This window comes from Varanus komodoensis, unplaced genomic scaffold (genome assembly GCF_004798865.1).
Source record: "Varanus komodoensis strain SLA01 unplaced genomic scaffold, ASM479886v1 scaffold37, whole genome shotgun sequence".
Lineage (NCBI taxonomy): Eukaryota > Metazoa > Chordata > Lepidosauria > Squamata > Varanidae > Varanus > Varanus komodoensis.
Window position 1 is genome coordinate 2,833,763 of NW_025335889.1, and position 12,959 is coordinate 2,846,721.

Sequence of the window (12,959 nt, forward strand, 5' to 3'; positions counted from 1 at the left end):
GCTAATCGCTGGGCTCGGCTGGAACGAGGTTTCAGGGGCGGAGGCTCCGACGGAGACTCCGCCGAGAGGATTGAAAGAGAGGTTGGCCAACGCTCGACAAGCTTGTTGGGGGAGGGGGTGCGCGTAAGTGGCATGTAACCCAGCCACTCAGAGCGTCGCGGAGGTGGTTCCTGTTCGTGTTCGACCACTGAGATTGTCTTTCTCTTGTGCCTGTCGTGGAGGGGACTAGCTCTGAGGAGTTTTAACTGAGAAGAAAGAGCATCAGGTACCTTTAGACTGCGGGTGGTAAATATTTTTCTAAAACGTTTCGCCGTCTTTATCACAACCGTGGGGCGAGCCTCTTTCTGAAACGGGACGCGTTGTGCATCGTTCTGAGACTGGGGCGCAGGTTCTGGGGAGCTGGTCGGGTTGGGAGAAGTCTGTTTTCTCGAAAGTAAGCCTTATTTAACTTCGTGGGGATTAGCTCGTAATAGAAATACACCGGGATCAAGCTCTAAATACATTTACTTTGGAATACGTTGACTTGAATTCAGTTCAAACAGTGAGCCCATAAACTCAGCAGAGCACGTGTTTCGTTGGGGTTGAGGGGGAAATAAAACTGGGCTGGGAGGACTGGGAAGAACAGTCTCGGCCAGCCCTGCTACTCAGAATAGACCCATAGTGGGCTATATTTACTAATAAAGTGTGTCTTTATGGTTAGGATGGGGACCCTTTGGCTCTCCGAGAAATGAAGGACTTTTTTCTACAGTGGCCATGTCGACTAGGATTGGTGGAAGTGGGGTTCCCTCCAGCAATCTGGCCATTTAAAGACATTATTTCCTGCTCTTAAATCTGCATTTCCAAAGAAGCTGTCACATGATAACTTTGAAGAGCAATTTCGCACTTAGAATAAGAATTTCCAAATGATATATTTACCAGCAGGACTAGCAACCAAGTGTTGCAGAGGACTGCTCCTGTTCGTGGTGCCAGCCACCCTCTGCCATGTTTTCTCCCAACATACTCCAGTGCGCTTCCTCCCTCCCCCTTTGCTGCTTTTCATTCCCCTACAGTCCCGTCAGTCAGTATTCCATAACCACTAAATTAGCTTAATTTTCATTTAGCTGTTTTTGTGTTGTTTCCCTACTCCTTCTCCACAGTTTGCTCTTCAAGAAAACTAGTGATTTTCCCAAGTCTGCTAATCTCTTTTGCTCTTACGTTTGGATGGAGCCATTTCAGCTACATGATCCACATGGAGAAATGAATTTGTTATTAGTATATAGGATTATTTGTGTTCCTTATAAATAAACCTATTTATTTGGGAGTAAATATTATGGTGCAAGTTAGGATTAAAGAATATACGTATAGAGAATTGCACTGTAAACCTGAAATATTAATCACTCCCATATAGCATACTAGTAAAGTGGAAATCCATAAATTATACCACAATATGACATTATCAGTCAAAACATAACTAAGCAAGATCATTTTGCACTGGCGGGGAAGGGTGTAGTTGAGCAGGATCTGACTTCTGGTATTATATTTTTTGCTATCTTTGATCGCTTGCTTCTTCCCAGAGGTCCCAGCTTTATTCAGAAATATAGTGTGCTAAATATGTCCAAAATACGTGAAATAGGACTAGAAACTTTTGAGAAGCAGCAGAGTTTCTGTCCATCAGAGTATACTATTCTAAGCTGGCTGGACCAGAAGAGGGACTTTATAATGTTCAGGGGTTTTCATAGCACTTTACATATATGATCTCAGAATGTTAATGCTATGCTATGCTAATCACGAAGTCGCATCCGCGACCTCATGGACAACATTCCTCCAGGCCTTCCTGTCCTCCACCATCCCCCGGAGTCCACTTAAGCTCACACTGACTGCTTCAGTGATTCCATCTAGCCACCTCATTCTCTGCCATCCCCTTTTTCTTTTGCCCTCAATTGTTCCCAGCATTAGGGTCTTCTCCAGGGAGTCCTTCCTTCTCATTAGGTGGCCAAAGTATTTGCGTTTCATCTTCAGTATCTGGCCTTCTAAAGAGCGGTCAGGGTTGATCTCTAAGACTGACTGGTTTGATCTTGCAGTCCAAGGGACTGGCAGGAGTCTTCTCCAGCACCACAATTCAAAGGCCTCAACCCTAGGTTTCTCCATGATCCAGCATGTGTTGGCAATTTGGTCTCCAGTTCCTCTCCCTCTTTGAAACTCTGCCTGTACTTCTGGTAGTTCTTGGTCCTCATACTGCTGGAGCCTAGCTTGTAGGATTTTGAGCATCACTTTGCTAGCATGTGAAATGCGTTCAATGGTGCGGTAGTTTGAACATTCTTTGGCATTGCCCTTCTTTGGAATTGGAATGAAAACTGGCCTTTTCCAATCCTGTGGCCACTGCTTAGTTTTCCAAATTTGCTGGCATATTGAGTGTACCATTTTAACTGCATTGTCTTTTAAGATTTTGAATTGCTCAGCTGGAATACTGTGTCCTCCATAGCTTTGTTGTTGCTAAGAGTTCCTAAGGCCCTTTTGACTTCACATTCCAGGATGTCTGGCTTGAGGTCAGTGACCACCCCACCATGGTGATCAGGAACATTAAGATCTTTCTTGTATATTCTTCTGTGTAATCTTGCTACCTCTTCTTAATCTCTTCTGCCAGGTCCCTGGCATTTTTGTCTTTTATCATGCCCATCTTTGCATGAAACGTTCCCTTCATATCTCCAATTTTCTTGAAGAGATCTCTGGTCCTCCCTATTCTATTCTTTTCTTCTATTTCTTTTCACTGTTCATTTAAGCAGGCATTCTTATGTCTTCTAGCTGTTCTCTGGAATTCTGCATTCAATTGTTTGTATCTTTCTGTTTCTCCCTTGCCTTTTGCTTCCCTTCTTTCCTCAGCTATTTGTAAAGCTTCCTCAGACAGCCATTTTGCTTTCTTGCATTTATTTTTCTTTGGGATGGTTTTAGTTGCTATCTCTTGTACAATGTTGCGAACCTCCGTCCAAAGTTCTTCAGGCACTCTGTCTATCAGATCTAATTCCTTAAATCTATTTTTAACCTCTACTGTATATTTATCAGGGATATGATTTAGGTCATACCTGAGTGGCCTAGTGCTTTTCCCTACTTTCTTCAACTTAAGCCTAAATTTTGCAACCAGAAGCTCATGATCTGAGCCACAGTCAGCTCCTGGTCTAGTTTTTACTGACTGTATAGAGCTTCTCCATCTTTGGCTGCAGAGCACATAGTCTGATTTCTGTGTTAACCGTCTGGTTATGTCCATGTGTAGCGTCGTCTCTTGGGTTGTTGGAAAAGAGTGTTTGCTATCACCATCATATTCTTTTGACAAAATTCTGCCAGACTTTTCCCTGCTTCATTTTGTACTCCAAGGCCAGACTTGCCTGTTGTTCTGGTTCTCTTTTGGCTTCCTACTTTAGCATTCCAACCCCCCATGTTGATAAGGACATTATTTTTTGCTATTATTTCTAGAAGGTGTTGTGGCTCTTCATAGAAGCAGTCAACTTCAGCCTCTTCAGCATCAATGGTTGGGGCATAGACTTGGACTACTGTGATGTTGAATGTTTTGCCCTGGATTTGAACTGAGATCATTCTGTCATTTTGGAGATTGTATTCCAGTACTGCTTTTCCTACTCTTTTATTGACTATGAGGGCTACTCCATTTCTTCTGAGGGATTTCTTCTTGTCATCTGAATTAAATTCACCCATCCCTGTCCGTTTTAGTTTGCTGATTCCCAAGATGCCGATGTTCAGTCTTGTCATCTCATGTTTGACCACGTCCAGCTTATCTTGATTCATTGATATTTCATTCCAGGTTTCTATGCTATAGTGTTCTTTGCAGCATCAGACTTTCCTTTCACCACCAGATACATCCACAACTGAGTGTCCTTTTGGCTTTGACTCAGTCGCTTCATTCTTTCTGGTGCTACTAGTACTAGTCCTCTGCTCTTCCCCAGTAGCACACTGGACACTTTGCGACCTGAGGGGCTCATCTTCTGGCATCATATCTCTTTGCCTGTTGATACTGTCCATGAGGTTTTCATGGCAAGGATACTGGAGTGGGTTGCCATTTCCTTCTCCAATGGATCACCTTTTGTCACAACTCTCTGCTATGACCTGACTGTCTTGGGTGCTCCTGCACAGGATAGCTCATAACTTCATTGTGCTACATAAGCCCCTTCGCCAGGCAAGTCAGTGATCCATGAAGGGGAATATTTTAACAGGTAGATTGATATTATTAACTCACTATTCCTGCTGAGGTGAAAAAAGATTGGCATGTCAGGATACAGAGCTTGTTGGCTTATAGGCCAAAACATTTAGGGAGATACAACTATTATGATCTCTCACCGCTGGCTATGTTGGCTGGGACTAATGGAAGTCAACATCTGGCAGGCTATATACTGTGCAACTCTGTCCTAGAAAGAGGAAACTAATTGGGTAAACTAGCTATTTGATGAATGTTGCAGAAAATTGCAATGTAAGGGTGGTATTGTGAATTGGGGAAACAGTATAGTTCAGTGGTTGGGATTTGTGGCTCTCCAGATGTGGGTGGACTGCAATTTCCATCATCCCTTGTTAAGACTGATAGGATCCACAATCCAAGGATGTCTGGAGAGCTTTATGTTTCCCATCCCTGATCTACAACATAAGGTCAAGTATTACTATTACTTGAAGAGTTACAAATGCAGTGTGCTATGAATGTAAGGGTAGAGGAAGGAAATTGGATACTGAAAAAGTGTCTTATATTACATTTATAGTGTAATTCATATGGAAGTAAGATTAATTGAATTCATTGGGACTAATTTCCAAGTAAGTATGAATGATATTGAAACCATAATGTATCTCTCTCTATTACATTTATATTGATTCCATAGTTTTAATTCTCTGCCTTTGATATATATTGAATAGATTATCGGAGGTAGAGACTGTGTGCCCTCCAGATGCTACTGGCTAGGATGATGGATGTTATAATCCCAACAACCTTTGCTAGGGCTGCTAGGGCCAATGATGAGGGGAATAATGGCCCCATATATGTTTTGGCCTACAAGTTGCCTACTCTGGTCTGAAAATATCTGTTGTAATAGAAGAGTCTTTGTCAAGCAGTCCTAAACAATAGAAATCTAGCTGCTCTAATGGAAGAGAGTCTCTGAATAGATGGTACTTTTGTTTCACACACATTTTTCTGGTTTTCAGTTAATTTCATATAAAGGAAGAAATTAATGAGAACTTGGTAAGGGAAGGGGGAATAACAATCCTATGTCATTAGCTCAGACTAACTTTTATTGTATGAGAATGCATGCTGAGATCATCTGATTTGAAGATGACAATATTTAGTGTTGTTTCTATACCACTAGCTTAATCTATCTGAATATAAAAGTCTAAGACTAATATAAATAAAACTAGGAAAAATTAACAACACTTTTTTTCCCTTTGCTTATTTTCTTTGTCTGGAATCTAAACCCAAACTTATTTGGTCTCTATTTCAGAACTGTCAAAAGGAGTCCTACAGGAACTTTGTTGTCATGATGGGGTGAGTACAGTGAATGTAAAGGAGCCAGGTCTAATACACTGACGTTGGGGTGACTGACAAGATTTGGAAATAAAACTGAATTACTTCACAGGAACAAACTGCAGCAGAGCTGTATATAGCAGGTTGTAGCAAGGACTCCTCCTGTTCCTCCTATGCTTTTGGTATGTATCACTGCATTGTAGTGGAACTCTTCATGTACAGAAACAGCTTTTGTTCTATATGCACCTGGGCTGTGTAAGGCAAAAATGCTCATATGGTGGTGTCAATAATTGACCTTTGCCAACAGAAGAGGTCCTGCATGTGAGAATCAGTACTTCCACTGGGTGAGAAATGCTGATCTCTGTCGTTGGAAGACAGAATGTTAGAGCAATGTAGTATAAATAAGTTTTCACATATAGTGCAGGGGGGAAGAGGAGAAAGACTGTAGCAGCAGTTCTACACTACAGCATGTAACCTCCTTCCTTTGCTTATAGATTATTCTGCCACCAGTGGTCACTGAAATGGAGTTGGGGTTGTTGTTGTGTATTTGTGTCTAGAGTTTCTACCTGTAAAGGATAATGGAAAAAACTTGCTAATAGTATGCTAAGGTTCCAATTTATGACAAGATGATGGTACAAAGGTCCCCCCTTTGTGTTTAAAGTGCACTTTCTCTGTTTTCCATGATTAGCATTCTCCTGATTTCTAAATCAGTACTACAGGGGGGCATCAAAATACAGCCTTATATTGCAGAACCTATCAACTGAGTAGTAGTTTTCCCATATGGGTTTACATAGTATTGGTAGGCTTCTATGATCGAGTGTTTACTTGCAACATATTTTTGGTGCGGCAATCATTGTTGGGGTACTAGCTTTTTATTAATTTATGTTTTCCTCTGCTTGAATGCAGAGTGAAGGATAATCTTTGAATTGGGCCTAGTGTAATGACAAATCGCAGGGATTTGATATAAATACCTCCTTCCATATGTCAGTTATATCCCTTCCATGAGTCTGTCCCAATTCAAGTATTCTGTTGTTGCATCTTCACTTGCTCTGTCATTGCACCAGTGGAGTGTTCTGTTGGCCAAGTTGGTCTACCGGCATATGTGTTGCGTTGGGGGAACAGGACTTCTACTAATTCAGAACATCAGTCTTTCTTTTAAACCAGGAAGGGGGAATGTTTGATCCTTCAGATGTTTTTTGATCACATTTCTTCTCATCTCTAGCCAGAATAGCCAATGGTGAGGGTTGACGGAAGTTACAGGGTAGAACAGCTGGAGGCTTCACATTGCCTATCCTGTCATAGTCCTCAGGTTAGAACAGGAAACCATGACTTTAATTTATGTCTGAACTAACCATACCTTTAATTTAATTAATTTATTATACATTTATATCACACTTTTTTTCCTCTTGCAGGGCATCCAAAGTGATTTATGTGGTCTGTTAGATCTCTAGCTAGTGTTAACCATGGAAATGCTGTACAGAAGTAACATTAATTTCACCTATCCCTTCCATGTTTGTTTGATTTATATCCCAACTCATTAGCCAGAAAGGCTCTCTGAGTAGGTTACAAGATTTCCTTGCCTTGACTATGGTTTAGTATAATGTGTCAGAGCTTACCAACAATCCCTTAAACTTTTTTAGACATTACAAGTATGAAAGTATGAAAAAAGCACATAAGCCTGGCTCATGTGTAAGGATAACTTATTTTTTTAAAAAAAATCTGAATAATTGTGAGCTAGTGGCATGTTCATTGCTCTGCACATTTCAAACAGTTGCTAAGGAGAACACAGAGTAAAGATACCTTACACTAACACACTTTTGTGTTTATCTACAAATCCGTTTTACATACTGCTCTGATAGACTGGGTGGCCAGTAAAAAACTTTTCACAACTTAATTATTTGTGATCTCTCATAATTCAGAACAGAAGTGATTTGCTGTAGGCATGTACTCATCTTCATTTCTTTTTCTAAATAGCCTGAAATCATTCCCTTTATGTTTTCTTAAAATGAACTGTTCAGCTTTCAAAATCAAAGCAATATTATTTCTTTGCAAAAAATATGTACTCATTTTCCAGTAGCATAATACTGATTGTCATTGTTCTCAATTATGGTGCCTTGCAGAAGCATGCACCACCACTCCTTGACTTTTCTACATTTTATTGTGGTACAGCATGGAATTGGATTTAAGTGACATTATTAGAACTTGATGTACACAAGATGCTCAATGCTATGAATGTGCAAAATGTTTTTACTGGAGCCCAAAAGTTAAATAAACAAAAAGACCAGTTGCATAAGTATCCCCCACCCCAAGTCAGTAGTTGGTGCAAAGCACCATTGGCAGCAGTTACAGTGGTGAATCTTTTTGGGTAACATCTGCTTTGCACATCTGGATCCTGCAAGGTTTGCCTATTCTTCCTGGCAAAACTGCTCCAGCTCAGATGAGGAAAGTCAATGAACAGCAACTTTTAAGGCTTACCCACAGATTCTCAGTTGGATTGAGGTCTGGGCTTTGACTGGGTTATTATATACATTCAGGTTCTTGTTTTTAAACCACCCAGTTTTATTTTGGCTGTGTGCTTAGGGTGATTGCTCTCCTGGAAGGTGAATGTTTGCTCCAGTCTCAGGTTTCTTGTTGTCTGAAGCAGGTTTCATTTAGAATTGTCCTTTGTTTCGCTCCTTCCATCTTGCCTCAGTCCTGAACAGTTTCCCAGACCCTCCTGGAAAAGAGCACCTATAAAGCCTCTTGTGGTTACCATACTGCCCTGGGGTGATTGTTTTCAGGACAATAAGCACTGCTGGCATGGAACTAGATATTGTTTTGTAGTAAAGCTAAGAGTCTGTTTCGATGATCCAAGTGATAGCTGTCCTGTTGATGATTTCAGCTCCAGCTTCTTCACAACTATTATGGGTTGTCTCTCTGATTAATGCCTTTTTTATCCAATTACTGAATTTTGGTGCATAGCCTTCTCTAGACAGAGTTGCACTTGTGCCATATACTTTCCGTTTTGTTATGATGGATTTAATAGTACCTCAGTGATGTTCACAGTTTGAGATTTGTTTGTTTGTTTATTTATTTAAAGAATCCAACCTTGCACAACTGAATACTGGAGTTCTGTTACTGCCTCGGTCTTCATGATGCTGTTTGTTGAAGTATTCTTTCCAACAAACTCTGGGACTTCCAGAAACAGATAAACATAATCTGGCACTGAAATTGCACAGAATTGGAGTCTATTCAACTGCTTACATTGGCTTCTATAGGTAATGGGTTGCACTAAAGCTTATTTAGGCATTCCTCCTAATGTTCACAATTTTGGGATGTTTCTGGATCCAGTATTGTCACTAGAGGGGCAGGTAGACTCGGTGACATGGAGCACCTTTTATTCTTAGGCTGATAAAACTAATACAACTGCATTTTTATCTGGGCTGGTATAGCTGAGTTACAATTATCCATGCTCTGCTAGCCTGTCAGTGAAATTACTGCAATTTGTTATATTTGGAGCTGCCTTTGAAAACAGTCCAGAAACTTCAGCTGGACCAAAATAGGGCAGTGAGATTGTTAACAAGGACTGGCGATCATGATCATACTAGGACAATACCTTTTCATCTGCATTCATCACTAATCTATGTCCAAGCTTGATTCAAGTACTGGTATTAACATGGAAATCTATAAATGGGCTGAGGTCAGGTTACCTGAAGGACTCTTTCTTCCCATATAGACCTGCCATGTCATTTTCCAGAATTTCCTACCAAAGGAAATGAGGCAAGTTATTACTTACCAGCACCTATGTTGTACTGTTTTCAGGGTGAGATGAAGATATTATTTTCCCAGAAATTCAGTCTTTCATTTTCTATTGTATTAAATCTGTTACTGTATTTTAAAACTTTGCACTGCTGGTAGGTTTTACTTTGGCTTTTATTTCTAGCTTTTACTGTAGTTTTACATGTTTATAGTGTATTTTCTATTGTATTTTATGGTTTTAATTGTTGCGTACCACCCAGAGAGCTTTGGCTATTGGAAATAGAAGTGAAATAAATAAATACAGAAAAATACAGTGCAAACCTTCACTCTCAATATATTTTGTTGTGAGTATAAAACCAGAAGCAAACTTGCGAAAAGGAGACTTATGTGGGAGATGAAACTGACTTGTCTAAGGGCAAAACCTGAATATGACTGACATTTCCCTGAATATTGGACAACCCTGATAAGGGGCTTTGCTTTCAGACTAGTCATTTATAGCAGGAGCAAACACTTAAAAATGGAAGAGGAGACAATATTTAGCCACCACTCCTGCATTTGTTATTTCTCCATCCATTTTCGATTCAGATTGAAAATTCACCTGTCATTGAATTGGGACTTACAGGACCATCACATTAAGGCTGAAATGCAGTGCACTTATGCTTTGAACACATGGATAAACACAGGATTGGAGAACATGTGGCCCTCCAGATGTTGTTGACTGCAACTGCCATCATGCCTCACTTTACTGTGTTGTCTAGGACTGATAGGAGTTACAGTCCAACAGTATCTGGAGGACCACACATTCCTTATTCCTTGTATTAGGGTTAATCCAATTGATCAGTTCGAATAGGATACTGTGCTTCAGCCTTTGTGTGGTAGTCTCAAGTTTCAATTTCATTTTTTCTTGAGATTCTCTGTATTTATCTTGTGATGAAATAATAATTGCTGCATTTTAAGCATCAGGGAATTTCAGTGGGATGCAGTGCAAGAAGCAGGGAATGTTCTGAAAGGGAAAAAAATACCAGACAGATCCTCTCCCAGGTAAGAATGAGATAATACAGGTGTCTGTGTAAAGAGATGCTGAGAGGGCTGTGATTTTGAACTCTGCAAGCTAACAGCATTTTGGAATGCTGACCTCCCTACAGACCTGATGTAAGAAGCAAAGGCGTTTTGCAGTCTTAGTTGTGACTTCTCTTGTGCTCAGCCTGTATTCTGGCAAATAGACACAAATATTACAAACTGTCAATGAGCTTCTGATCTGCTTCAAAGGGAACCAAAACCTGAAGTGCTATGCCCTTGCAGCTTATCATTGCTCAAAGATGTCAGATGCACATTTTTTACTGGGATTGCTGGGTATGAATGACTATACAATTCTACCTCAGATTGGTATACAGATACAGTCTTTGGTGTTACTTAATGAAACCATTCCATTGGAGAGTGAGAAGACACTAGGGGGTGCTGTATTTCTATTAACATACATGGAAAAAGCAGGAACAATCAACCCTATGCACTGTTCTTCTCATCTAAGGGGGGTGCTTTTCTGTCCCCTTTTCTTGAGTCACTGATATGCTAGTTAGTGGAGAACGTGAAGAAAAAGTATTTTTAAACAAGTGTCTACACTTGGATATGGTTTAAAACTAGCTGGAAGTAAATTCATTTGAATTCAGTAGAGGTTACTTCCAAATAAATATTTTCAGAGTTTGGTAAACTTTTCAAGACAGATGGGTTTTAGCAGTCTAATCTATAACTATAACACTAAGTACTAGTGAGCAGAGCCATCACAAGCTTTTGTGATGAGTTTTGGCATATAAGAGGACAAGGGGAACTTAAAGCTGAATGAAGTTCATTTGTTAGTATCTATCTTGGTAATGGAAGTTTTATTGCTGTACTAGCGCTTAGGCAATCACAATTTCAGTTTTGGATTTTCATTAATATTACCTGTGTTTACAGTCAAATGTATTAGTTCAGTAGCCCACAAAAATTGTAACTGGCTATCCAGCGGGTTACAGGAAGGAAGAGGAAACAACAAAAAGATCACATCCCTCCCCATTTCACTGGTGGAAGTTTTCATTGGATCCCAGAGACATCCATCAGTGGAAGAACATAGCTTGGGTTCAACCCAAAATTTATAATGGTACTTATTTTTGTTGCTTGATAGGAATGGCAGTATATTTCCCTGCCTCATATATCTATCTCCCTTTTTAGCTATTTGAAATAACAATTGCATTAACTACCTAATGCCTTATTACAAAATTTGTAAATTGCATCATCAAGGGCATCCTGCAGCCAGACGACATCTATCTGTTCTGGGGGTAAAGCTAGGAACATGAATCAAATGGAAATTGTAATATATGATTAAGCTAGCAGATAGATCTCAAGAAGTTTGGTATGTGGACCAATTGATGCAAAGTTCCTTCCTGCCAGTAAAGTTGGTTGATACTTTGGGTTTTGGAAGTGACAGCTGGGGTTTTTTTTGCTTAACAAGTGTATTGTGTAGTTATTTGCAGAGAAAATACACCTGTCAGGTAGTACTTCCTTGCAGTAAGTATGTTGTTGTTGTTAGTCACAAAGTCGTGTCCGACCCATCGCAACCCCATGGACAACATTCCTCCAGGCCTTCCTGTCCTTCACCATCCTCCGGAGTCCACTTAAGCTCACACCAACTGCTTCAGTAACTCCATCCAGCCACCTCATTCTCTGCCGTCCCCTTCTTCTTTTGCCATCTATTGTTCCCAGCATTAGGCTCTTCTCCAGGGAGTTCTTCCTTCTCATTAGATGGCCAAAGTATTTGAATTTCATCTTCAGTATCTGGCCTTCAAAAGAGCAGTCAGGGTTGATCTCCTCTAGGACTAACTGGTTTGATCGCCTTGCAGTCCAAGGGACTCGCAGGAGTCTCCTCCAGCACCACAATTCAAAGGCCTCAATTCTTCGACGCTTAGTCTTCCTTATGGTCCAACTTTCACAGCCATACATTGCAACTGGGAAAACCATAGCCTTGACTATATGCACTTTTGTTGGCAGAGTGATATCTCTGCTTTTTAGTATGTTGTCTAGATTTGCCATAGCTTTCCTCCTCAGGAGCAAGCGTCTTTTAATTTCTTTGCTGCAGTCCCTGTCTGTGGTGATTTTGGAGCCCAGGAAAATAAAATCTGTCACTACCTCCATTTCTTCCCCATCTATTTGCCAGGAAGTGAGAGGATTGGATGCCATGATCTTAGTTTTCTTAATGCTGAGTTTCAAGCCAACTTTTGCACTTTCCTCCTTCACCCACATCAAGAGGCTCTTTAGTTCCTCTTCACTTTCTGCCATGAGAGTGGTATCATCTGCATATCTGAGGTTGCTGATATTTCTCCCAGCAATCTTAATTCCAACTGGTGATTCATCTAGCCTCACCTTTCTCATGATGTGCTCTGTATATAAGTTAAATAGACAGGGGAACAGGATACAGCCTTGCCAAACTCCTTTCTCAATTTTGAACCAATCAGTGGTTCCGTGTCCCATTTTCACTGTTGCTTCTTGACCTGCATATAGGTTTTTCATGAGACAAATAAGATGGTCTGGTACTCCCATTTCTTTAAGAACTTGCCACAATTTGTTGTGATCCACACAATCAAAGGCTTTAGCATAGTCAATGAAGCAGAAGTAGATGTTTTTCTGAAACTCCCTAGCTTTCTCCATGATCCAGCGTATGTTGGCAATTTGATCTCTAGTTCCTCTGCCTCTTCAAAATCTTGCC

The 12,959-nt window shown here is 40.4% G+C and overlaps 1 protein-coding gene across 1 annotated transcript in view; it reads left to right on the forward strand.

Moving 5' to 3' along the window:
* Positions 1–192: 192 nt before the first annotated feature.
* The window catches only part of ZMYND8 (zinc finger MYND-type containing 8), a 102,384-nt gene continuing 89,617 nt past the window's right edge, over positions 193–12,959 (forward strand). The window contains exons 1-2 of the mRNA XM_044440407.1: positions 193–265; positions 5,463–5,506. Coding sequence (XP_044296342.1) covers positions 5,499–5,506 — 8 coding nt within the window. The 5' untranslated portion in view covers positions 193–265; positions 5,463–5,498. The remainder of the gene's footprint in view (positions 266–5,462; positions 5,507–12,959) is intronic.